A 26,570-nucleotide genomic window follows, 5' to 3' on the forward strand; every position below is an offset into this window, starting at 1 on the left:
GCGCCACCACACCTGGCTAATTTTGTATTTTAGTAGAGACGAGATTTCATCGTATTGACCAGGCTGGTCTCGAACTCCTGACCTCAAGTGATCTACCTGCCTTGGCCTCCTAAAGTGCTGGGATTACAGGCGTGAGCCACAGTGCCCGGCCCATCCAGCATATTTGTTGAACACCTGCAATTACTGGCCAGGTATTGAGCTCAGCCCAGGTAATACAAATTCAGTAAGACACTCTCTCTGTCCTCAAGGAGCATGCAGGACACTGGGTGCTAAATACATGATCACAGTCTTCTTCCTTTCCTTTCCTTTCCTTTCCTTCTGAAAAGCCTGATTCAGAGATAGTTAGAGAAACCTCAAAAAAAAAAAAAAAAAAATGTTATTTCCTAATTTACGGTACAGACCAGGATTTCTCAACCTCAGCCTTGTTAGAATTTGGGGCTAGATAATTCTTTGTTGTGGGGGCTGTCCTGGTCATTGGAGGAAGTTTGGCAGCACCTCTGTCCTCTGCCTACTGAGACCAGTAGCACCCCCACCCCAGTGGTGGCAACCAAAAATATTTCCAGAGAACCACTGGTCAAGATGGAACCAGCTGTACCGGAACAGAACCCCAAGTGACCTGCGTCTTTTTGAAACCCCGAAACAAGCCTAGAATCTGGAAGTGGAATGAGAAAGGAAGAAATGCCCCTGGCATGCTCCCAACAGAACATAAACAACACACACAGAATATAAACACCAATTATTCAAGGCCACTAGGGAACAGGTCTGAAATGACAGAACAGAAACTAGGATGCTGAAACCACAAAAACAATGAAATGGCCCCCTCTTTCGACACACATGAGTGCTGGCTGGTCCTTCACCAATGAAACCTCAAGCTCCCTTTATTTCCTCCCCTTCCAGATAAAGACCATTATCTGGCTACGCTTAGCAACAAATTACCCTCATTCCTGACAACATCCTAGCCCTCCTTTAGAGTTACCCAAGAAAATACAGGATGCTAAATTAAATTTAAATTTTAGATAAACAATGAATAAAGTTTTTGAGTATAAGTATGTGCTAAATATTGCATAGGATATACTCATGCCATATCTGGAATTCAAGTTTCGCTGGTGCCCTGTATATTTTATTTGCTAGATCTGCAACCCCACCTTCCTTATAATTATCCAGCGCAAGCAGAAACCCTTTAATGAGCTCCCCCAGCTCCCTCCGACTGAGAACCTCCGATGCCTCTGCTAGTGGACATTCTGTCTGCACAAGCTCAGAAACCTAAGTTTGAGGAAGGATGTCTTCCTGGTGGCCTTTGAGAAGAATCATCCCCAGTTTTTGCTATAGGAAACTCAGAGATGGCCATCGGAAAGGGGTAGTGGTGGGTGGCCAGCAAAGGACAGAGGTGAGGGACAGGTGCAGTGGGAAAATTCAGAGAGGCTCAGCTCACTGGCATCCAGCCCAGGGACCACTCCATGGAAGGTGGTGGGAGGAGAGACTGCCTGTGTCTAATTTCTGAGCCAGCTGAGGCACAGAGTCAGCATCTCAAGGCCCCAAGTAGAGTCGGAGGAGTCCAATGAGTGCTGGGTCCTGTCTCTATGAAATTCCTCCCAAGTTTACACACAGTCTCCATGGAGCCACCACATACTTCACAAACTGTGTGACCCTGGGCAAGTTCTTCATGCCTCAGTTTTCTTAACTGCAAAAGGGGGATAATAATATTGTAAGGATTAAATAAGTTAATGATTTTAAAGTGTTTAGAACAATGCCTGGAACAGCGTTAGTTCAATTTTTTTCTTTCTTTTTTTTTTTGTGAGATGGAGTCTCGTTCTGTCGCCCATGCTGGAGTGCAGTGGTGCAGTCTTGGCTCATCACAACCTCCACCTCTCGGGTTCAAGTGATTCTCCTGCCTCAGCCTCCTGAGCAGCTGGGATTACAGGTGCCTGCATCACACCCAGCTAATTTTTGTATCTTTAGTAGAGACCGTGTTTCACCACGTTGGCCAGGCTGGTCTCCTGACCTCAAGTGAACCTCCCGTCTTGGCCTCCCAAAGAGCTGGGATTATAGGCTTGGGCCACCGTATCTGACCTGTTTATTAGATTAAACATAAATAGTACAAAGTAATTGAATAGGGAAGAAGGCTGGGTTGTGCCTAGGGAGTGGCACCAAAATAGTTGATTTTACCTAAATGTCAAACAACAAAGTGTCTGTTTTTTCCATTTGATCGTTTGTTCCTTTGGCTAATGGCAGTGTATACCAACAATGGAGTTTGAGTGTTCATTTTCCCCAGGATTTAGTTGGCGGGGGGAAGAGTCACCCCTGAATCTTAGCACATTGATTGTGCTAGCACCCATGGATAAATGACAAAGTCAGGTGTTCGACACTGGGTGGGGCACTTTTGCCAGCGCATGTTGCAGGGTTCTGTTTGGCTGAGTCACCCTGCCTCTGAGGATCTCCACCCGTGTATCTGTGTGCAGATGCTTTTGTGAAAGCAAATAAAATGCAGGGACGGGAGTGGGGGAAAGCAGACAGAAAAAGACGCCGGTAATAAAACCAAGGCTTGCAGAGTTATTGATTGAAATCATCAAAATACTGTATCTGAACCAACAGATAGTTACAATCTAGCTGGTAAGGTGGTATCATTCCATTTTCCAGAGAAGGATATGAAGCCAGGTTGAGAATGAAGACGTTTCTGTGTTTTTTGTACAGTCCCGTTCACTCATTGAAATATAGGGTCTGGAGCAGTGGTTCTCCCACCTGGGTGAGCATCAGAATCACCAGGAGAGAGCTGGGCCCCATCCTGTAGTTTCTGATTCTTTAGGTCTGGGGTGGAATCCAAGAAGCGCATGTCTTTTTTTTTTTGAGACAGAGCTCTTGTTGCCCAAGCCAGAGTACAATGGTGTGATCTCCACTCACTGCAACCTCCACCTCCTGGGTTCAAGCGATTCTCCTGCCTCAGCCTCCCAAGTAGCTGGGATTACAGGCATATGCCACCGCGCCCGGCTAATTTTGCACTTTGAGTAGAGATGAGGTTTATCCATGTTGGTCAGGCTGGTCTGGAACTTCCCACCTCAGGTGATCCACCTGCCTCGGCCTTCCAAAGTGCTGGGCTTGCAGGCGTGAGCCTCCACACCCGGCCTCACCTTTGTTGTTGCTGTTTTTGTTTTATCTTTTCCTTTTTTTTTTTTTTTTTTAAATTTAGTAGAGATAGGGTCTTCCCATGTTGACCAGGGCGGTCTCTAATTCCTGGGCTTAAGTGATCCTCCCACCTTGACTTCCCAAAGTGCTGAGAATACAGGTATGAGCCACTGCACCTGACTTTAGAATGGTTTTTATTTTTGAGACAGAGTCTCTCTCTGTTGCCCAGGCTGGAGTGCAGTGGCACAATCTTGGCTCACTGCAACCTCTGCCTCCTGGGTTCAAGTGATTCTCCTGCCTGGCCTCCTGAGTAACTGGGGCTACAGGCGTACACCACCAAGCCTGACTAGTTTTTGTATTTTTTGTAGAGTCAGGATTTCACCATGTTGGCCAGGCTACTCTTGAACTCCTGACCTCAAGTGATCCGCCAGCCTCAGCCTCCCAAAGTGCTGCGATTACAGGCATGAGCCATGACGCTGAGTCAGAATAGTTTTTAAATTGGGATTATTTTACATGAAAATCTAGATTTCTGGCCTCACTTGGAAAAACCGAAAAACCCACATTCATTCTTGCATGACAAGAATTGGTTGGAACTGAGTAAACAGTTTCTCCTTCTAGAAGAGACTTGTATGCTCCAGTTTTGTTACAGTCCCCACCAATCCCACCTGTCTGACACCAGGCCCACTCACTCATTTTATTTCTATTTGGCCCTGCAGGTTGTTGAGTTTGTGATGGAGCTGTTTTTCTATGTTGTGCTCTCTAAGATATTCCCAGTGTAAGCCACAGCCTGATATTCACACACTTGAGTAATTGCTCCTGAGGCTAGACTTATTGACTGGCTTCTAATGCATAGAATATAGCAGAAGTGATGGGGTACCACTTCAAGACTGTGACTTCCATCTCTCTTGCTCCCTTCTATTTAATTTGCCCTGTGAGGAAGTCATCTGCCATGTCCTGAGGTCACCCCCGTGGAGAGAACCATGTGACAATGGACCGAGACCTGCCAAATTAGTTTGTAAGTGGATTCCTCACCGGTCAAGCCTTCAGATGAGACCATGACCCTGGCCACCAACTCCTCCCAAATCTCATAGTGACCTTGAGCTTGAGGCTCTCAGCTAAACTGCATTCAGATCTCTGACCCACAGAAACTGTGAGGTATGAATGTTTGCTGTTTGAAGTCACTAAGATTTGAGGTAATTAGTTACACAGCAATAGATAGTATAGGTTCAGATTATGTTGTGGAAATGGTTTTCTACGTACCACCATAAAGACATTTGAAAGATTGTTATGCTGGGAAATTATTCTCCATCCAATTTACCTCAGATCAGTGGACATATATATGTACACATCTGAGTTCAGGGATTAAAGCAACACCCAGAACATCACTGTAAGGATTTTACACCATGAAAAAGAGCCCAGGAATCCTCTACCAGTATTTAAGTCAATAAACATTGAACCAGCTTTCTCATAGTTCTTCAACCTCATTGAAGACATTTGATTTTTTAAGGCAAAAATCCTTGGTTAGGGATATTTGGGAACAAGGAAAGAAGAGGCATAATAGAAGTAGCTGGGAATAAACCATTTCAGCAGTAATTATTAAGAAACACTAAGACTTGAAATAGATCTAAAAAGGTGGGGCATGTTTTTTCTGATAAAAAGTGTTTATTGCTATGAATTTTCCTCTGATTGCTGCTTTAAATGTATACCATTGATTCTGATAGGTAGTGTTCTGATTATAATTTTGTATCTTTTTTTTCCATAATTCCGGTTTGTATTTCTGCTTTCACCCCAGAGTTGTTTATTAGAGGGTTTTAAAACTTCTAGATGAAAGGGCCTTTTTGTTTATTTGAGTTTGTCCTTTCATTGCCACGCTGGCACATGATTTAACAAGTTTATCTATGGATTAGTTAATTGTCTAGAGGAATGTATCTGTGTTTGATTTATGTGCTATTAATGAAAAGGCCAGACACAGTGAGGTTATATACCAGCCTGCAGATTTCTGTTCTGAAGGGAGAACACTAAAGGTTAGTTTTACTGTCATGTAGGATGTTAGCAGTTTTAATTTTAACTCAGCAAACTTATCACAGACTGCCTTTCTAAGTTGACTACAAATACATCACTTGTCAAAGCATTTTTTGAACCAGCTTTACTATTTACTGGTTTCCTCATAAATGGGTGAGATAAAGCTTTGGCAGGTGTTCATTCTATATTGTATGAGAGTCATATTTTAACTTTTTGAAAATTTTACATTGACACATAGTCCTTCAAAACTATATTTTCCTTCTTGGTATCCTTCTAATTATGAAACTTGGAGTTACAAGGAAGCCTAGAGAAATATGTCATTGAGGGGAACCTGGGCAATCTACTTCACTCCTGATTTTTAAACAACGAAGTCCCCTGGTGAAGATGAGCATGTGTTGGAACGACATATGCTGTTAGCATCAGAAATGAATGGCCACAATATACTGGAAAAACCATTTATGAAACCATGAAACCCATTGCTTTTTGAAAACATGAAGAGGAATTTCTGTTTAATAACCTCATAGCATTCCTAGAAAGTCATGCCTTGGGGCACTGACTTGAGTCCTGGAAATGTTTGGAATAAATGGTGAGAGGCATGTGTGTGCATCCAAAAATAGCCAACAGGCTGGGCACCAAAGCTCATGCCTGTAATCCCAGCACTTTGGGAGGCTGAAGAACGAGGGTCACTTGAGTCCAAGAGTTCAAGACCAGACTGGGCAAAAACATGAGACCCTGTCTCTATAAAAACTAAAATAAAAGTTGCCAGGCTGGTGGTATGCACCTGTAGTCCTGGCTCCTTGGGAGGCTGATGGGGGAAGGTAGCTTCAGCCCAGGAGTTCCAGGCTGCAGTGAGCTATGTTCATACCACAGCCTTCCAGCCGGGGCAACAGAGTGAGAATCCAACTCAAAAAAAAAAAAAAAAAGCCAACAGCTCCTGCAGAGAGAAACCACCATTCCTATGACCTCTCCAGAAGGAGTTTTCTGGGAGAGGGAGCTGGTAAAGGGGGAAGACAGTCACAGAAGAACCAAAGCAGGAGGTCATGTGGGGCCAGGAAGCCACAGAGCAAGTCAGACCAGGTCTGACTCCCATCCCTGCTGTATCCTAAACTAGGCCTCAGTTTCCCCATCTGTAAAAGGAAGGGATTTAGACCAGCTAAACCTTTGCTGTCCAGTCTGGCGGCTGCCGGCCACATGTGGATACTGAACACTTAAAAATGTAGCTGGTCTGGCTGGGTGTGATGACTCACACCTGTAATCCCAGCACTTTGGGAGGCTGAGGCAGGAACACCACTTGACGTCAGGAGTTAAAGAGCAGCCTGCCAACATGGTGGAACCCCTTCTCTACTAAAAATACAAAACAAGTTAGCCGGGCATGGTGGCAGTTCATCTGTAATCCCAGCTACTCAGGAGGCTGAGGCAGGAGAATCACCTGAACCCGGGGGCAGAGGTTGTAGTGAGCAGAGATTGTGTCACTGTACTCCAGTCTGGGCGACAGAGAGAGACTCTGTCTCAAAAACAATAACAACAACAACAACAACAAAATGTAGCTGGTCTGAATTGAGACATGCTGAGTGTAAAATACACACAGTTTCAAAGACATGCAATAATACATGTTTTCAAATAACATGCAAAATAAATATATACCAATTTTGTCAATATAAAAGTGGTAAAAAAGAATGTAAAACATCTGATTAATACTTTTTTGTATCTATCATTTGTTGACATGATGATATTTTAGATATACTAGGTCAAGTAAAATATATTATTAAAATTAATTCTACTTGTTTTCCTTTTAAAGTTTAAAATGTGACAACTAGATCACTTAAAATTGCATCTGTGGCTTACATTGTTTTCTATGGGACAGTGGTGCTGCAGGTGTCAGTGTCTTTGAAGAATTTATTTAGGGAAAACAAAAGACACATCCACATACAGGTGTATGTGGCACATACATACACAAAGTGTGTATGAGGCACACTTTGCAATACTATTACGAGTAAATTGTCACTGTGCCAATCGCTGTGACTAAATCTCTCCTCACCCTGCTGTTTCCACTGCCAGGTGCTGACAGACCTGTGGGCTGATACACTGTGGGGATGTGGACTCACTGGACAGTGGGCAGGTGACGTTCTGTCTACTCACAGTCCAGGGGATCTGCTGGGAGGCCAAGGGGCAACATTCATCTCCATGGCTTTTGAGCATCCAGAGACCCATGTAAGGATTTGCTCAATGAAATTACTGACTAGCAGGAGTTAGAGGCCAGTCTGGTCAACATGAAGAAACCCCGTCCCTCTTAAAATTACAAAAAATTAGCTGGTTGTGGTGGCGCATGCCTGTAATCCCAGTCACTCAAGAGGCTGAGGCAGGAGAATCGCTTGAACCTGGGAGCCGGAGGCTGCAGTGAGTCGAGATCATGTCATTGCACTCCAGCCTGGGCAACAGAGCAAGACTTTATCTCAAAAAAAAAAAAAAAAAAAAAAAAAAAAAGAAAAAAGAAAGAAAGAAAGAAATTACTAAAATGTGGTTTTTGATTCTATCCATTATTTTTCATGCCTCTGCAATCTCTGTCCATAGTACATTGTTATTGTGCATGCAGATGAATGAATTTCCACTTATCTGGAAATAAAAAATCTGAAAACTCCATTGCTGGGAATCCCAGAGGCCTGAGATGTGCAGTTGTATCAGTTCTGGATGACTGAAAAATTTTGCTTGGCAGACAGAATTTTTGAAAATTGAATACTTTTTCAAATGCCAAGAAGAGACCAATAGTTAAGGGAACTCATCTGAGGTCCAGTGAATCATCACCTGCTGGTCCATCTATTTGGTATAGCCAGATTTCAGCAATGTGTTTTCTTCAAAGCTAGTCGCAGTTCTAGTCTTTGTGGTGTCAGAGAGCTCTTCTGCTATTCTCTGAAATATAATGACAGGTTTTCTGTTTCTGAAACACAATCATGATGCACCTTCTTATCCAACCTGTGAGACATGACCAAAGAGGGCCTCTCACGTTGGGCCTCTGCTGCTGGGCTGGGCCCTTGAATGACCCCAGTTGGTTTGTGAACCTAGGTTCAGGGACACTTCTGCAGCATGAATGGTTTTGAGGCCTGGGACAGTAGGATCCCTGTAAGCTAAAACACATTTTCTTCTTGGTCTAGTAAGAACAACTCTCACCCTGTCCCAGAGGCCAAGGGAGGTTAGAAGGCAGCCACTTAGAAAGGCGGTACTCTACACACTCGAGGCTGGTGAGAGCAGGCTTGCTCAGGAAGTCCCAAGGTATGCTGGTAAGAAACTATAACTGTTGACCAGACAGTTCACACTGGTTCTCTTCTGGCACCATTCTTTGCTGTAAGAGGATCCCTCTCAGGATCAGGGCCATGATGACAAAAGGAAAGAACAAATCCCTTATGGCAGATATATGAATTGAAGTTTATTTCCTGGCACTGCATTGAGACCACAGCTAGACCTTCATACATGACATTTTTCCTACAGTTTGATCTTCAGACAAAACTGAAGGAAGATACCAGCTCAGCCCGTATGAGCTCTGTTGTCAGTGGATAAAGTGGGTCTAAGGCCTGGAAGGGTGATTAGGAGGCTGATGGTGGGAAGTGGTAACGGAGGGAGTGGTAGCAAGGCTGGAGGCCGGGATTGGTGGGTTTGGACCCCAGGAGAGACTCACGATGCTGCAGAGGCAGGACCGGTGGCGGAAGAGTTCGGGGAAAGTGGAAGCACAGTCTGAAAATCTTTGAATGTCAAGGTAAAGGGTTCAGACTTGGTCCTGTGCCAGCAAGGAGCCAGGGTCTTCAAGCAGGTGACATGGATCAGTAGAAACATGTACAGTGTTGGTGTGGGTGGATTATAGGCATCATTTATCATACCCACAATGGAAGAATGAGAACCAAATGAAAGAATGAGAACCCAAACTGGATGGGGAGGATAATGACAAAAAAGAGGTCCAATGATTGCCTTCCAATTATTTATGCTTTACACAAAGTCACATGAGCACTAATAGCCAAGTGGATATAGGACAGGAAAGAAGGGCAAGGACAGGATATAGGACAGGAAAGGTGGATATAGGACAGGAAAGGTGGATATAGGACAGGAAAGAAAGGCAAGGACTTTGGAGAAATGAAGAGGATTTGGGCCAGGGGTGGTGGCTCATGCCTGTAATCCCAGGGCTTTGGGAGGCCAAGGCAGGATGATTGCTTGAAGCTAGGAGTTTGAGACCAGCCTGGGCAACACAGAGAACCCATCTCTATTTTTTTAAATAGAGAAGTTATTTAAAAATAAAAATAAAAAAATTTAAAGAGGAGGATTTGCCAGCATTGGGAGCCTGGATGGTAAGGGGAGTGGGGGTGGCTTGGGGAAGCTATGGGATTCAGGGAAAGGGGGGATCAAAGATAACTTTGAGCATCTCTGCCCCTAATTCAAGACTACCAATAGCTTTCCCAGCCTAGATGACATCTTTCTTATACAAACTCTTTCGTTCAATATACCTTTGAAATCTGACAGCAGTAGGTGTTCACATTTATTACTTAAAAGCAGGTCACTTTGGCTACCATGTCCAGGGTGTTACCCCTTCTCCCCTACCATGTGTTTTGTTGTTGTTTTTGTTGTTTTTTGAGACATAGTCTTGCTCTGTTGCCCAGGCTGGAGTGCAGTGGCACCATCTTGGCTCAGTGCAACCTCCATCTCCTGGGTTCAAGCCATTCTCCTGCCTCAGCCTCCTGAGTAGCTGGGATTACAGGTGCCCATCACCACACTTGGCTAGTTTTCGTATTTTTAGTAGAGACCGGGTTTCACTACGTTGTCCAGGCTGGTCTCAAACTCCTGACCTCAAGTGATCTGCCTGCCTTGGCCTCCCAAAATGCTACAATATACAGGCGTGAGCCATGGCACCCGGCCATGCCATGTGTTTTGTGGAGCAGGAAGATACAATTTTTCCCAGATGGTTGTGGAAAATTAACAATGGTGCTATGAGTGACTGGAAAATGGGTTGATCTGCATAGGATGGATGTGGCTGGAGCTTCCAGGATGCGATTCCACAGTAACCACGGGGCACCTCAGTGATCCCAGAATGCTCACATAATCTGTGTGTTATCCACACACCTCATGTCCTCCAGCCTATCTGAGTCATGTCCATGAGCCAGGACAGATGGGAAACCACAAATCAAGGCTCGCTACTAGTGGTTAGCAACTCTGGTTTAGAAACACAAACTGGATGGGGAGGACAATTATGAAAAAGAGGTCCAATGGTTGCCTTCCAATCATCTGTGCTTTACACAAAGTCACACGAGCACTAATAGCCAAGAGAGGTATAATACTCATGTGGAATTCAGCTGTGAGCCAAGAATGTGACCAGGAAACCTCACGCTTTATGAAAGCATCCTCTCCAGTTGTAGGGCATCACTGGTGTCTGCTGAGAAGTGCGTTGTAATAGCATCAAGAGTCACTCCAAAACTTAGCTCCAACCACCTTCCTAAATGGTATAATGTCAACCTCAGCTCTCAAGTCAAAGGCCGCTTCCTCAGGAAAGATTTCTCTGCAACCCCAGATTAGTTATATACTCTCAGCATTCCTTTTACATCTCCCATGAAGCATTTTTAAAAAACGATTTATAATTATGTGTCTGGTGCTGTGATTATTTGATTAATATCTTTATTTGCTACCAGACTGAAAGCTCCTTGAGGTTAGGGGTGGCTTCTGCTTTTTCTCTCCCTGGCCACGTACAAAGCTTGGCTACTCATGGGTGCTTAACAGGTGAGAACTGAAATAAAGCATGGTGACTCAGAGCAGGGCCAGTGGGTCCCAGAAGGTGCCCACTGGGTGACAACCCATCTCAGCACGGAACTCCCCTCCAGCTCGTTACAAATGAACCTGCAAAGAGTCAGCACTGAATATCCAAAGGGCAGTTTACTACTCCTCCCAGATAATTACATGTGAATGCTGGTGACTAATCAGGGAATAGTCACAGCAAAGAATAACCATGTCTAGAAGGAAGAGGAAGGAGGTGAGTGTGATGGCTCAGGACTATAATCCCAGCACTTTGGGAGGCCAGGGTGGGAGGACTGCCTGAGCCCAGGAGTTCCAAGAAAGAAAGAAGTATAAAGTAACTATATCATTTACATGGAGCATCTGACTTAAATAAATTAAACAATTTAAACTCTGCCAAACACACAAAATTACAGACAAGTTAAATAGTGCAGGCGCCTTTGCCAGTATTTTCATGGGTATTTGACCCAGGAGAGGTTACATGACAGATCTCACCCTTGGCGGGGTCAGGCAGGCCTCTCACCTCTCACCTGATTGGTTCTTTCCTACAGCATAGCCCAGAAATACAAGTCAATGACTTAACTGCTGTCCCACTGAAAACTCAAATAAAAACAAATGTGATTTTCTTAGAACTGCAGGAAAAACTGGCTACAGTGGACTTGATGATAGGTGGTACACTGGGCCCCACAGGGCACCTTCCTAAGAAATGTTCAAAGGCAACTTTGTACTCCATTTTCTTCTTCTTCTTCTTTTTTTGAGATGGAGTCTCGCTCTGTTGCCCAGGCTGGAGTGCAGGGGTGCGATCTTGCCTCACTGCAAGCTCCGCCTTCCGGGTTCACGCCATTCTCCTGCCTCAGCCTCCCAAGTAGCTGGGACTACAGGCGCCCACCACCTCGCCCGGCTAATTTTTTGTATTTTTAGTAGAGACGAGGTTTCACCGTATTAGCCAGGATGGTCTTGATCTCCTGACCTCGTGATCCTCCCACTTCGGCCTCCCAAAGTGCTGGGATTACAGGCGTGAGCCACCGCGCCCGGCCCTTTTTGTTTGTTTGTTTATAGATGGAGTCTTGCTCTGTCACTCAGGCTGGAGTGCAGTGGTGTGATCTTGGCTCACTGCAACCTCCGCCTCCCAGGTTCAAACGATTCTCCTGCCTCAGCCTCCTAAGTAGCTGGGATTACAGGTGCAGGCCACCACACCCAGCTAAGTTTTGTATTTTTAGTAGAGACAGGGTTTCGCCATGTTGGCCAGGCTAGTCTCAAGCTCCTGACCTCAAGTGATCCGCCCACCTCGGCCTCCCAAAGTGCTGGGATTACAGGCGTGAGCCACCGCGCCCGGCCCTTTTTGTTTGTTTGTTTATAGATGGAGTCTTGCTCTGTCACTCAGGCTGGAGTGCAGTGGTGTGATCTTGGCTCACTGCAACCTCCGCCTCCCAGGTTCAAACGATTCTCCTGCCTCAGCCTCCTAAGTAGCTGGGATTACAGGTGCAGGCCACCACACCCAGCTAAGTTTTGTATTTTAGTAGAGACAGGGTTTCGCCATGTTGGCCAGGCTAGTCTCAAGCTCCTGACCTCAAGTGATCCGCCCACCTCGGCCTCCCAAAGTGCTGGGATTATAGGCGTGAACCACCGTGGCTGGCCTCCATTTTCTTCTTTTGCCTTGACTTTAAAATTTAACTGCTACGTAAGATACAGCTCCACTGTGCTTCCTGACCATCATAAGGTGGTAATTATGGACTAGCCAATATTTAGGCTGATCTAGACAGTGATTTGGGTTAAGGAGAGGTTTTGGATCATCCCTCTTAACAGGGGAAAATAAATATCTCAGCATCAGATGCAACCCAGGAACCTGGAGGATGACAATTGGGCAATCTGGTGGGCTTAGCTCTTGATCTACAGGGGACTTGAGGCGCTCCTTGCTCTCATCTGCCTCCTGTGGGTGGAGGTTATACAGGTTTGATCAAAACTGAGTAAATCACTTGAGAATTGAGATTGTCTGCAAAGCTTAACTATTAGGATTGATAATTGAGACCATCTGTGTCAACATAACTTAACTCTTTCTTCCAGGATCTTCTTGCCCAGAAAATTAAGGCTGTAAACCAATAAATAACTTCACTGTTTGCTGCAGGAAATGTCTACACAATAATTTGTCCTGGCAAACAATTTTGTTCACCTGGGAAAACAACTCACTTATCAAACAAGGGTTTACTTGTCAAGAGCCACTTCAATATCCTAGTCTTGCTGTATCCACCAATCCCAAGCTATTGTGTCATAGATGTCACTGAAATCAAATTAGTTCACCACCTTGAAAAATGCAGCTTGAAGGACTTGGACCTAGATCCCCAAATCCTATAAATCTGCCTCTTAATCTCCCCTGGCTTAGGCATGAATAAGACTGTGTCCTGGTGATGTTCTTCCTTATTTCAGTAAATCTCATGAACTTTGCTTTATCAGCAGGTTCTTCTGATGGACTTTTTTTGTAGAGTCAACAGTTGACACAATATATCAGTTTAGGTCTCTTGGAAACAGGAAACATACAAATAAGTGTTAATAGATACTTATTAACATCCCATAAAGGTTGGTTAATTGTTAAACATAGTCACTTGCCCTCAGTAATAAAATCTCCTCCATCTTCCTCCTCTGGGGACAAGACCTGGTGTTGGAACACCTGCCTATGCCAGATTTCAAGTGCATATTTTACTTCCATTTTCTACCTTTTAAACATAATTCTGTATTTTCAAAATTTTCTATACTCAGGATGCCTTAATTCGAGGGCGAATGAAAGGAAACAAAGCAAAAAGCCACAAGAGGGGAACTGATTCCCAAGTGTAAATTAGAAGCGACCACCAAGTCTTCATTAAATACACACACACAGAGTACATAAAACACCCATTTAAAATCTTATCTCATTAAGCTCACAAGGTAATTTAGTCCCATTAACATCAACATGAACACAGAAGAGTTAGACAGTTGTAATCATGCTTTCTCGTTATCATAAGAAGCCTTTGGGGATGTTTGATAAAATATTCCAGAAAATAATATTTCATCATTCTAAGGTGAGACCCAGGAAGCTGTTTTGTTTTGTTTTGTTTTGTTTTGGAGCCCTTCAGTGATTCATACAAACAAGCCAAGGAGAGAACACATGGACGACAGCACTGATTCACTGGAAAGCAAAGTCCAGCGTCCACCATAAAACCCTGCAGCTGGAAAAGGACAAACTGAGCAGCTCTCAAATAAAGACAGCCTCATCCGTCTTGCGCAGCGCGGCCCCTCTCCGTGCCCAAGTCCTCTGCCTGTATGAAAGCACTAAATCACAAACCCCGCAACCTGTTATAAGCCCTGGTAACAATCAGCGGCCGGGCTCAGGCAAGCTCCCTTAGCCGGCGCTGGCTGAGAGAGCAGACTTCCCTCAGCAGCTCCACGGAGCACTGCAGCTCCCAGGCTAAGGCAGCAAGCCGACGATTTGGGATCCCATCAAAGCTTCCTTTTACCTTAAAGAAACTTCCTCGCTTGTCCAGACCGCGGGCGCCCATGGTCCAAGCTGACATTTCCCCCAGCGGGGCTCCACTGCACGCCGGGGACTCCTGAAGGTAGAGACATTTTTAATGGTTAGTCCAGCCTGTAGGAAATTCCTTTCTAAGCCACAGAACACTCACAACAACAGTCCTGCCAAGATCTTTTTCCGTCAACAACACAGTGCCATTTATTTCTCACCAAGCCCTTACATCTCCCTTCAGCCCAATTTCCTGTCCCCACCAGCACAGTTCCTAGACGGCCCCACCTCGCCAGCCCACCTCCCACCGCTGCCGCTGACGTAGAAGGTCCTTGGGACTCCAGGAAGCATAATGATTACTTTGTGTTTGACCTCACGCTGAAATGTGAATGGAACCAATATTAGATGTGCCCGTCATCTGCTCTGAAAGCTTATAGATTGACTGTGGCTGATCACAGAGGGACAGCTGAAGAAGGAGGTTCTGTACATCCCAGGAAATCCTGCTGGAAGGGGGTGAGGTCATCCTTAGTTCTGCAGGCCTCTCCCCCAGGCAAGGTCAACAGAAGGGCACTGGGAAGTAATTGCTCGATTTTTCCCTTAGAAATCAGAAATATTTGGATAAAATCTTGTCACTGTTTATAGGGATCACTTCACGGAAGAGGACAACATGTAAACAGCTTCATAATCATCCAAAAAAGAGGAGTTGAATGTAGAGGAAAACTTAGAGGCAGGGTAACACACAGTTCTGAATTCCAACTGTGGCTTTTTGGGCTTGGAATTTCCCCTGCTAGGGCATCAGATCCCAATAATTCTTCCCTTTGGGCCACAAAGCCTTTAACATTCAGTTCTAAGTTAAACATATACACACCTCTGCCAGCTGACCTGGCTCAGGCCTTTGTGCATTAAAGGGAGCACCCCCAAACCCTTCCTTACCCAGTGACTGTCCCAGGATCAAGTATAAAACCACCCTGTCTTTCCTCATTCATCCCTTCTCGCCATAACATGCACAGGATGTAACTCATGCCAACCGTGACGGACACAGAGGAGGGCCAGTGAAGGAAATAGTGAGACTGTCTCTTGCACCATCAAGGAATATTCAAAGTGGTTCAGCTGCAGGGATGGGTAGGCACCAAAGCTAAGGCAGCTGCTGCTGCAGGTTCACTGAGGCTGTTTCATTATTAGCTGAGTGGCAGAGAGCCAGCGACACAAACAGGACATTGAGGGCGACGTTTAGGGATGTTTCAACAAGTGGAAAAGCATGAATTTATAGCTGAGAAGTGCATATGAGTGAGTGAGCAAGGATCTTTGCAGAGAGGTTTGTTTTTCGGCCCCATGATTTGCCCCCTGCTTGCACTCACAGTGAGTTGTGATGACCCCTGCACGGAATCCCATCTAGAAAACAAGAATGACACAGAGCATCCCACCCCTCCTTCTAGAACCATCGTCTCTTTGTGTCATTGCTCCGTGCTGTGGCCACTTTAAAGATTCGACGGTGTCTTCCTGTGTTTCTTTCCACTTGTGATCCTGCTGGGATGAAGGCCAACGTTCCAGAAACCTCCTGAGAAGGCAGTGTGTGATTTGCTGACTCTAGAAGTTCAGGTTTGGGGTTCATCACTCATTAGCAAAGGCCACAGGTTGGAGCGACTCCAGAAAGAAATCACAGTGCCGTGCTCAGAACTAGGGGCGGAATGGAGCCACACTGTCACCTTGGGGAGCAAACCATGACCTGTTTAGACCCAGAAGCACACAAATAAAAAAGCATACCCTGCTTTAAACCAGGACTAATGTCTGGAATTCTTTTTATTTCAGACTTTTTTTCGGCAGGGGATTTGATGTCACCTGGCAGTTCAGGAATTGCTAAAAGACAGCCAAGACTTCATTCCTCATCCAGACTTAAGTTTCTTTGTTCTCTTCTGAAGTTTTCCATATACAAGCTCTTTCTGATGAGCCATGGCAGGCAGGGAATTTTACCTATAGCATTGGAGCAGTTTAAGTTCCAGAAGTGTACTAGTTTATTTTAATTAGCTGCCTGAAAACTGCATGTGCACACTTTCACCTCCAGCAGTCCTCAATTCACCATCCAGTTTGGATTCTGCTCAGGGCAGGCAGATCCATCACATTTCAAAAGATGCAGGTGGCATCTCTCCTTCATAAGCTGCTCCAAGAGGGAAATGAGAGCAGGTGACAGGAACACACCACCAGGTGCAGCAGCACGTACCTCCCACAGGATTAAATGCTGGGGGCCATCCAACAGTTCAAGCAGACAGTATATAGCTTTTATTATTTTTAAAAATAAAGTTCTTGGTCAGAAAAATAAAGTTCTTAGTGGCTCATGACCAGCATTTTGGGAAGCCAAGGTGGGAGAATCACTTGAACCCACGAGTTTGAGACTAGTCTGGGCAACATAGCGAGACCTTGTCTCTACAAAAAATTAAAAAAAAAAAAAAATAGATGGGTGTGGTGGCATGCTCCTGTAGCCCCAGCTACTCAGGAGGGAGGATCACTTGAGCCCAGGAGGTTGAAGCTACAGTGAGCCATGATCACACCACTGCACTTCAGCCTAGGTGACAGAGTAACACTCTGTCTCAAAAAAAAAAGAAAAGTTCTTAAGGGCCCCAAAGAAGTTCTGGTTTAAGATCTTTCCATAGTAGCTATAGTTAGCTATAGTTTTCTTCCCCAAACCATAACCTTAGACACCTTGACTCAATATTGCCAGCAATTTAATACAATTTAAAACAATAACTTCTTTTCACCTGAGGTTCCCCATGCCTCCCCACAGATGTCACCCCAGCAGCTTCTTCCTAAAACCACCCCAGTAACAGGCTGGACTAAGAAACAAAAAAGGTACCGTAGTTTGAGAGGCTGTGAAATTCCTCCAGACTTGTACCGGTTGGAAGCGTGTTCTTTTCCTGGCTTCCCTGAAGGGTAAAGTGGATTCTTGAGAAAATGAGTCCAACACGTCTGGTAGATCTTTCCAGATACTAGCTAAAAGCTAGCAAAAAAAAAAAAAAAAAAAAAAAAAAAAAAAAAAAAGAGAAGAAGAAGGCAGCCCTCATAGGACTAAGGACACTGCAAACATTTGGGAACTGCCAAGCCTTTTCAACAACACCACTGAAAGAATGTAAACGGAGCTGGTCGCTTTGGTCGGCGCTAATGGACAAAGGCAGGAAGTGACTATTCCTCATTCTCCCAGAGACACCAGCCTCTGTCACTTTATAGTAAACTTAGTGGTGGCTTTCCGTGTGGCCCCAAGAGCGACCGCTGTGGTAAAGCAAAGTCTGTCCTTAAAAAACAGAAAGGATTCCTGCGTCCCCTGGCTGGGCTCCAGGCTGCGCTGCCTGCTTGCTATGTGAGACCGCTGGAGGCTGGTTCTCCAACCCATTCTACCGACAGCCACTGAGGCCAGGAGCTGAGGCCGCCACCTGGACCCTGGCTGTGGGCTGGCCGACTGGAGTTGAAACACAGAGTCCCCGATTTCCAGTTCGCTGATCAATGGAACTGGGTTGAGTCACTGGCACTTTTCCAGTTTTTGCTGTGCTGGGCCACAGGCCAGATCTTGGCAAGATAGAGAGCTTGAGAAGCATTAAGGACAGGACTGTTCCCTCCTCTTCCCTCCCCTCTCGCCCCTTCCCCGCCCACCTCTACTCTCCCTTCTCCACCCTTCCCATCCCATCTCCTCCGCTCCTCTTTTCTTCTCTTAATTTCTTTAGTCCAAAGTAACGTTCCTATTTTGAGTCAAGGATTTTATTTTATTAGTTGACCAGTAAAAATTGTATATATTTATGGTATACAGCATGACATCTTGAAATACATAGGTATACATACTGCAGAATGGCTAAGTGAAGCTAATTAACATATGTATTAACTCATATGCTTTTTACTTGTCCTGAGTGCACTTGCGCACTTAAAATCTCCTCTCTTTGAAAATTTTCTTTTCTTTTCTTTTTACTTTTGGGAGGGGTGGGGACAGGGTCTTACTTTGTTGCCCAGGCTGCAGTGCAGTGGCATGATCTCAGCTCACTGCAGCTTCCACCTCCAGGGTTCAAGGGATTCTCCTGCCTCAGCCTCCCAAGTAGCCAGGATTACAGGCGTGCACCATCATGCCTGGCTAATTTTTGTATTTTTTGGTAGATATGGGGTTTTACCATGTTGGTCAGGCTGGTCTTGAACTCCTGACCTCAAGTGATCTGCCTGCCTCGGCCTCCCAAAGTGCTGGGATTATAGGCATGAGCCACTGCGCCCGGCCGCAATTTTCAAATATGCAATACATTGGTTTTGACTACAGTCACCGTGTTGCACAATACAGCTCTTGGACTTATTCCTCCTTCTGAACCGAAAGTTTGTATCCTTTGACCAACATCAGCCCAATCTCTTCTCCCCTTGCCCCCACCCCAGCTTTCTATTTTATCCTATTTTATTTACTTTAGGTTATAAGTGCAAACCCACAAGAGAAGCAGCAAAAGCAATTATATTGGATTCCACTACTCACAGGTCTGACTTAAAAGACATTTAGTGTACTCAAGTCCTGGATTCTCGAATCCGCACTGTCTGAGGTTGGCTACAGAAGCTTTCTAATCACAACCTTCAGTTTCTCTTTCTAGCTGTTGAATGAGGCGAGGCAGCACTGACTTCAGTCTCAGTAAACAAGACCTCGTTACTGTAATTATTTTACAGTCAAATTGACCGAAATAGGAAGAAGTGACTCGCCCTAGGGGACCTGTCAGGTCAAGTCCCAATCTAAGTAATGTATCTCACTTTTTTGCCTGGTCCCTTAATGAGCTCCCAGGGAGACAGGTCATCTCTCCTTTTAATGCTTTTTGTTTTTTTCTAAGAGAGGTAGGAGGAAGTGGAGGTGGCTGTGTGTCTGGGTCCAGGGAAGTTTTCTGAATATTTCCATAATTATCTTTGTGTTACCCAATATTTTACACATTGGACAGAAAAATGTTATTCCAGGATCGTACTTGACAATTCGAACTATGTGAATTAAAAGAAATTTTTAAAGTGTCTTGGATCACTGCTTGACACAGGTTTTCCCTCACCCAACAGTCATTTAAAAAAAAAATGTTAAGTTTGAAGGTCATGAAAACTTTTCATTGAAAAGAGAAGCTAATTTATGAGAAAGAAAGAAGTCATATGCAAAGAACTGTATTCCCAGCCCCCTTACTAAGCAACAGTGTTTTAATTTTAATTTTAATTATTGTTTTTGAGACAGGATCTCACTCTGTTGCCCAGGCTGGAGTGCATTGCTGCAGTCATGGCTCACCGCACCTCGACCTCCTGGGCTAAAGTGATTCTCCCGCCTCAGTCTCCCGAAAGCTGAGACTACCAGTGTATGCCACCACATTCAACTTATCTTTTTATTTTTATTCTGTAGAGACCAGGTCTCCCTCCCTATGTTGCCCAGGCTGGTCTCAAACTCCTGGCCTCAAGCAATCCTTCCACTTTGGCTTCCCAAAGTGCTGGGATTACAGGCGTAAACCACTACGCCTGGTCCTAATCCTATTTAAAAACTATTGTTGGCCGGGTGCTGTGGCTCATGCCTGTATCCCGATAATCCCAAGCACTTTAGGAGGCAAAGGCAGAAGGGATTGCTTGAGGCCAGGAGTTTTGGACCAGGCCCGGAAAATATAGTTGAGACCCTATCTTTAACGCATAAAAAATTAAAAAGTATTTAGAAAATGGAAATTAGGAACAATATCCAGTGCCTCAATTTTGCTAAGAGGAGTAACCCTTTTTTTTTTTTTTTTTTTTTTTTTTTTTTAGACAAGGTGCTGTGGAGCCGGGTGGGTAAAACTAATTTCTGCCACTTACAGGACTGGCCTGTAAATGGGGCTAATTCCATTGGAAGTCCATCCCTTCTTTCCTTGGAAAACTGGTTCACAAACTCAGAAACTCTCACCATGTCCACACTACAGAAGCCCTGCTGGTGCCCATGTAGCTACTGGCATGTGGCCACCCGAGGGCAACAGGTGGCTCCTCTGCTGGTTAGAAAGTCCTCGTTTTCTGGCTGGACATGGTGGCTCATGCCTGTAATCCCAGCACTTTGGGAGGCTGAGGTGGGAGGATCACTTGAGGTCAGGAGTTCAAGATCAGCCCAGGCAACATAGGGAGACCCTGTCTCTACAAATAATAATAAAAACATGAGCCAGGCATGTTGGTGCGTGCCTAGGGTCCCAGCTACTTGGGAAGCTGAAGCAGGAGGACTGCCTGAGCCCAGGAGGTCAAAGGTGCTGGGAGCTATTATCGCTCCACTGCACTCCAGCTTGGGTAACAGAGTGAGACCAGGGGGAAAAAAAAGTCCTCCCTTTATGGAGTAGGAAACTTCTCTCATCTCCTAGCCAATGCCCTCGTTTTCCCCCTTGGGCCATTGAAGAATTAGCCTCCTGCAGCATCCTTCTTCCCCACCCCTGCAGCCATCCCTTATTCCTCTCTTGACTGATGACTTCTCCTGCACCCGTGGCCCAGGCCTCAGAGCTGATGGACTCTACTCACTTGGAATATGACTGAGCATGGAAAGAGGGGTAGCTATCCCTTGGCTACCCGCAAGGTCATTGAGAAGTCTATATACAGTTGACCCTTGAACAACGGATGGGGTAAGGGTTCTGAGCCCCTGAGCTGTCAAAAATCTGAGTACAACTTTTAACTCCCCAAAACTCAACTACAAAGAGCCTACTATTGATCAGAAGCCTTACTGATAACATAAACAGCCAATTAACACATACGTTATGCATTCATAAGATATTTAGCATTTTCTTAATTTTTTCAGTATTTCTAGGCTACACAACTTGTGTGTTTTTTCAGATTGGTGCAAATCTCCCCCAGAAGTGTTTATTGAAAAAATTTGTGTATACATGGACTAGTGCAGTTTGAAAACCTATGTTGTTCAAGGGTCAACAATATTTCCAAACCTCCTCACGCGACAAGCTCCACGTGATCAGTGGTCACACAACAAACGCGTGCAGTAACTTCATACAATACAATGCAGAAGTGTCATAAGCCAACTCAGCTCTTAATCCACAGAGTCCCATGGACAAAGAAGCCACACACTCTGGCATTGCCTCAGGGTCTACTCATCAACCTGTTAGCACTTGAGTTTAGAGCTTTCTTTTCCAAGGTTCCCTGTCTATGATGGTAAAAGAGTCTATGTAGGTGATTATTTTTCATTAGAGGTTGTAATCTGGCAGCTTTCGGATTGAGTCCACACTGCAGACACAATATATTAAGTAATGCATTTATTTATTTATTTATTTATTTATTTATTCATTTATTTATTTATTTATTTTGAGACAGAGTCTTGCTCTGTTGCCCAGGCTGGAGTGCAGTGGCACCATCTTGGCTCACTGCAACTTCTACCTCCTGGGTTCAAGTGATTCTTGTGCCTCAGCCTCCCAGGTAGCTGGGACTACAGGTGTGCACCACCATGTCCGGCTAATTTTTGTATTTATAGAAGAGACAGGGTTTCACCGTGTTGGCTAGACTGCTCTTGAACTCCTGGCCTCAAGTGATCTGCCAACCTTGGCCTCCCAGTGCTGGGATACCACGTGTGAACCATTGTGCCCTGCCTGCATTTAAAATGTTTTTGAATTAACTGTCTCCAGATCCCAAGACAGAGATTCATGCCCAGGTAGTTTCTCAGTGGTGACTTCAGGTATCACTTGTAGGGTATGGGATTGTGACAAAGGGAAGGGAGGGCAACGAGTACAAGGTGCATAACCAAGCAAGGAACCACTGTGAGCAGCTGGACTCTAGTCCCTCAGGGGAGCCCTGGGAGTCAGTGACAGCCATGCATCTGAATTGTCTCAAGTGAGGCAAGTGGGGAGCTGGGGTATTTGTTCATCAACTGTCCTGAGTCATTGACTGAGAGCTGCTTCCAGAGGGTCTTAGTTCACCGGAACTTCCAACAAGTCCCTGCGTGGGTAGAATGGGCTCTAGTAGCCAAAGAGAGCCCTCATATAAAGGTGGCAGCTGGCAATCAGGCTGGCGTGCATGGAGATGCTGTATCCAGGAATATGTGAAGGACTGGGTGCAGTTGCCCACTTTATAAAATTAGAACACTGCACATCAAATGTAGATGTCAGGCTTCTCTGGCCACCCTGAGTTATCCTTCCAGCATGGCCCCAGATGGCTCACTCTGAGGATTCTGTCAGGCAAAATGCAGGTCCTTCCAGCTGACCAGGGCCTGTGGACCTGCTTTCCTCACTCAGATGCCCTCACTCAGATGCCCTGTGTGAGTGAAAGGGACTCACCCCTGTGCCCGATCCATAGCAGGTGTGATTCTGCCCGGCCCTCCGCTCAGCTGATTGGACTGGGGGTGGACAATGGCCCAGACTAGAGTTAAGAGTCACAGAGTAAGTGCTTATGCCTGAAAACTGGATTTGAAACTGAAGGAAACTAAAATATTTCACCCCAAAATATGCTTCTTTGACATCTTTCAAGACGGCTATTCAGAAGGGTTGGAAATCTAAGAATAGCTAAAAAGCTGTCTTTTCTGGGGATGCAGCCAGGTTTCCTCTGAGGTTCTCCCCTGTCCAGATGTAGGAAAGATGAACTGAGAGGCTGGCACCATCAAAGGTGGGAAAGAACCATTTCCCATCTCTTCTTTCTGAGAGCTGCTACCTGGGAGGTTTCCTCTGCCTGATGAGACCACCTTTGCTAGCCAGGCCTCCTCTTCTGCCCCTCCCATCACCTATTTTGCCACCATACAAAACCCATTCTTTCTGTAACCTCGAGATGGCATATAAGCTTCTGAGCCCCATAGCGGGGTGGGAGTGACCACTCTGTAGCTCTCCCTTGGGCATGTTAATAAATGTTTGTGCCATTTCTCCTCTTAACCTGCCTTTTGTCGGTCAGTCTTTCATCCAGCCTTCAGAAAATGAAGGGGAAATTTCTCCTTGGCTCCTACAAACTCATATGACAGCTCAATTTATGGGGAACAGATACCTTGAGTGAATAGGTATGAGAGACCACTGGACCACAGGATGTGTGTTGCAGTGGTGAAGGTTAAATGTGCAATGAAGAGTCTTGAGCCATTTGGGTAGACTTATATTCCCTTCCATCAAATACATTTTGACCAGGATAGCATCCGAAGGATGAAGGACACCATGAGTTCTCAGAGGCAGGTAGAACTTTGAGATGTTTACTATCATCCAATCAGATGTTTACCTCAAAGATCTTAGAATCAACTAAAGCCCACACTGATAAAGAAGAAGCCCACCAAACCAGAACAGTACTTGGCAGCTGTCACCTCTGACGGGGTTTCTTAGATGAATACAGTAGAGGGAGACCTGTAGACCATCTGAGGGAAGATGCTTCAATTTAGGGATGAGGAAGATGGACAAGAGCCATACTTTGATCTCTCCTGTCACCCTGCAAAGGTGAGTGGAGGCTTTGCTATGTTCCCCCCTCTCTCTTTTTAAGTTTCTGACTTGAATGAAATGCAATTAAGTCTGTTTTTCTGATTGTGGGGCAGTTACGGACTGTTGTAAAATGTTTTACGTTGTTATTTATATCTGGTCTTTGTGACCTCAAAGGATATTTTAACTTCATGTTTAACAAACACTGATATTTAAATTGGAATTATACCAATATTAATAATTTTCATGGAGAACATATTTTCCTGAGCAAACCATCTTAACTCATTGGCCCGTTCTCTTAAACAGTACAGTTAAATTGCTTAAAACTTTTCTGAGTTCTATTTTAATTTTGTATCTTTCTTCTTTTCTAATATAAGAACTTAAAGCTGTTAAGGATTCTATGTTTTGTTTTAAAAACTTTATAGTTTTAGCTTTTTCATTTTTTTGAGATAGAGTTTCACTCTTGTTGCCCAGGCTGGAGTGCAGTGGTGTGGTCTCAGCTCACCGTAACCTCCACCTCCCGAGTTCAAACGATTCTCCTACCTCAGCCTCCCGAGTAGCTGGGATTACAGGCGCCCACCACCATACCTGGCTAATTTTGTATTTTTAGTAGAGACAGGGTTTTGCCTTGTTGGTCAGGCTGGTCTTGAACTCCTGACCTCAGGTGACCTGCCTGCCTTGGCCTCCCAATGTGCTGGGATTACAGGTGTGAGCCACCGCACCCGATCAGTTTTAGCTTTTATGCATAGATCTATGATCCATCTCAAATTAATTTTTGTGTGTGGTATGAAGGTTGAGAGTCTGTTTTTTCATATAGCTATTCAGTTAATTTTAATTTTATAGAAAATAGTTTTAGGAATGAATACTTTCCTTGTAAACTTTGTAAAAGAGAAGTGATTGATCCAAAATATTTTTGTCTTCATGAAACTTGACCGTTGAATGTTCCTGCCCTGTGAGGTGTTGGCTGTTTTCATTATTTCTATGAAGTTCCAAATTTTCTGGGTTACATTTGGAATGTCCGAATTTTGTAAGATTGATGCTTCCGTCACTTTTTAGTACATAACAAGTGTGACTTCCACAGTTAGGGACAGCTGTCATCAGGTTTTCTTCTATCAGTATCATTTTTCTCAGACCAAGTTTTTTTCACTTTCCAAAATTACAAACAAGATAGAATTCATCAATTCATGTTTGGATCTATCACAAATTCTGTTGAGTGCATCTTCACCCATTTCATTATGAAATGGCTACAATACTAGTGATTCTGTAATTCTTAGACAGTCAGTAAGGAAAGCAGAAGCAATTCCACAGAAACTCGAGGAATATTCTTTGGCCTAGCAATGGAGTATTGAAATTCTAAACATAATACTGTTTATTCTATCAATGTTTTTTGTTTTGTTTACTAACAGCCTATGTCATCAGTGGAGTAAAGAACATAAACGAAGTCCACATGGTTACATGAAAATGTCCTGGGTCTACTGGCCGGTGTGGTGGTGCATACCTGTAACTCCAGCTGCTACTTGGGAGGCTGAAGAGGGAGGATCTCTTGAGCCCAGGAGATTGAGGCTACGGTGAGCTCAGATTGCACCACTGCACTCCAGCCTGGGTAACCCTGTGAGGGGCTCTGTCTTTATTTAAAAATAAATCAATAAAATACAATGTTCTGGGTCGAAATGTTATGACAACCAGTGCTATGAAGGAAAAAGAGAGGAACATCATCCCTATATAATAAATTAGCCTCTAGGATACATCTTGCCTGGAATCTTACGTACTCATTTGCTTCTTTTCCTTCATTTTGACCATGAATATGCTGATGTCTTTCCAAACTTTCCCCTTCACCATTAGGGTGTTGACCCTTCCCTTTATTTAGTGATGTGCAGGAAAATGTTTAACAACTGGCTTTCTGGGAAATAAAAGCCCCGAGTTTTAGCATTTGGCTATTTTGTGGTGTAAATACTCCCATCATGGCTGGTTTCAAGCTACCAATGTGACATCAACAGACTTGGAAAATTCATGAAAATTTAACAAACAGCTCTAGTGAGCAGACAGAACCAATTCCAGGTCACCACTATATTTAATTCACCAATTCTAAACCACAAGGTCTCTGAAGAGGTGGCTTTTATTTAATTCTTCATACACTTAAGTAATAAAAGATAGCAAAAGTAAGAAACTAGATCTCCAGACTGAAACCAGTGCTTTATCCATGAAACCACATTATTTGTCACTAGTAGGACATAAAATATTTCTGGCTCTTATCTTAACCAAGTGAAATGCTGCCATCGGGAATAGTTAAAGGAAGCCACATGTTCGGTCTGTTATTTTAGACTTAGTGGATTCCATTTCTATGGAGGTTGAAGAGGAGAAGAAGAAAAGATCTTCCTTTATGGAACCAGACATTAGAGATCTCATCTGCTTGTTCACAGTAGTGTCTTTAATACCTTACATGCTGCCTGGTACGTATGTGCTCAGTAAATGTTTGCTGAATGAGTAAGCGCATAGGATTTTACAAAGAAGTCATCTAGGCTGAAGAGGAGGGATTTTAAAGAATGACTTTTTCAGCTAGGTGCGGCAGCTAACATCTATAATCTCAGCATTTTGGGAGACCAAGGCAGGAGGATCGCTTGAGCCCAGCAACACGGCAAAATCTCATCTCTACAAAAAATTAGCCGGGCATGGTGGCATGTATCTGTGGTCCCAGCCACTCAGGAGGATGAGGTGGAAGAATTGCTTGAGGCTAGAAGGTCAAGGCTGCATTAATCATGCAACTGCACTCCTGCTTAGGTAACAGAGTGAGACACTGTCTCAAAAAAAAAAAAAAAAAAAAA

At 44.5% G+C, this 26,570-nt stretch overlaps 1 protein-coding gene across 7 annotated transcripts in view; it reads right to left on the bottom strand.

Annotated features, from left to right (window-relative positions):
• Positions 1–26,570, bottom strand: part of RIN2 (Ras and Rab interactor 2) — a 262,198-nt gene that overhangs the window by 109,943 nt on the left and 125,685 nt on the right. For 3 of the 7 annotated variants that reach the window (XM_017883330.1, XM_017883322.1, XM_017883355.1), the window contains exon 3: positions 14,394–14,486. In XM_017883330.1, the coding sequence (XP_017738819.1) occupies positions 14,394–14,450 (57 nt within the window). In that variant the 5' untranslated portion in view covers positions 14,451–14,486. Of the gene's footprint in view, positions 1–14,393; positions 14,584–14,696; positions 14,811–17,243; positions 17,836–26,570 lie in introns of those variants that run through there. The other 4 variants (XM_017883370.1, XM_017883360.1, XM_017883347.1 and 1 more) reach the window with 4 other exon arrangements.

This window comes from Rhinopithecus bieti, unplaced genomic scaffold, assembly GCF_001698545.2.
Source record: "Rhinopithecus bieti isolate Rb0 unplaced genomic scaffold, ASM169854v2 scaffold_641, whole genome shotgun sequence".
Classification (NCBI taxonomy): Eukaryota; Metazoa; Chordata; class Mammalia; order Primates; family Cercopithecidae; genus Rhinopithecus; species Rhinopithecus bieti.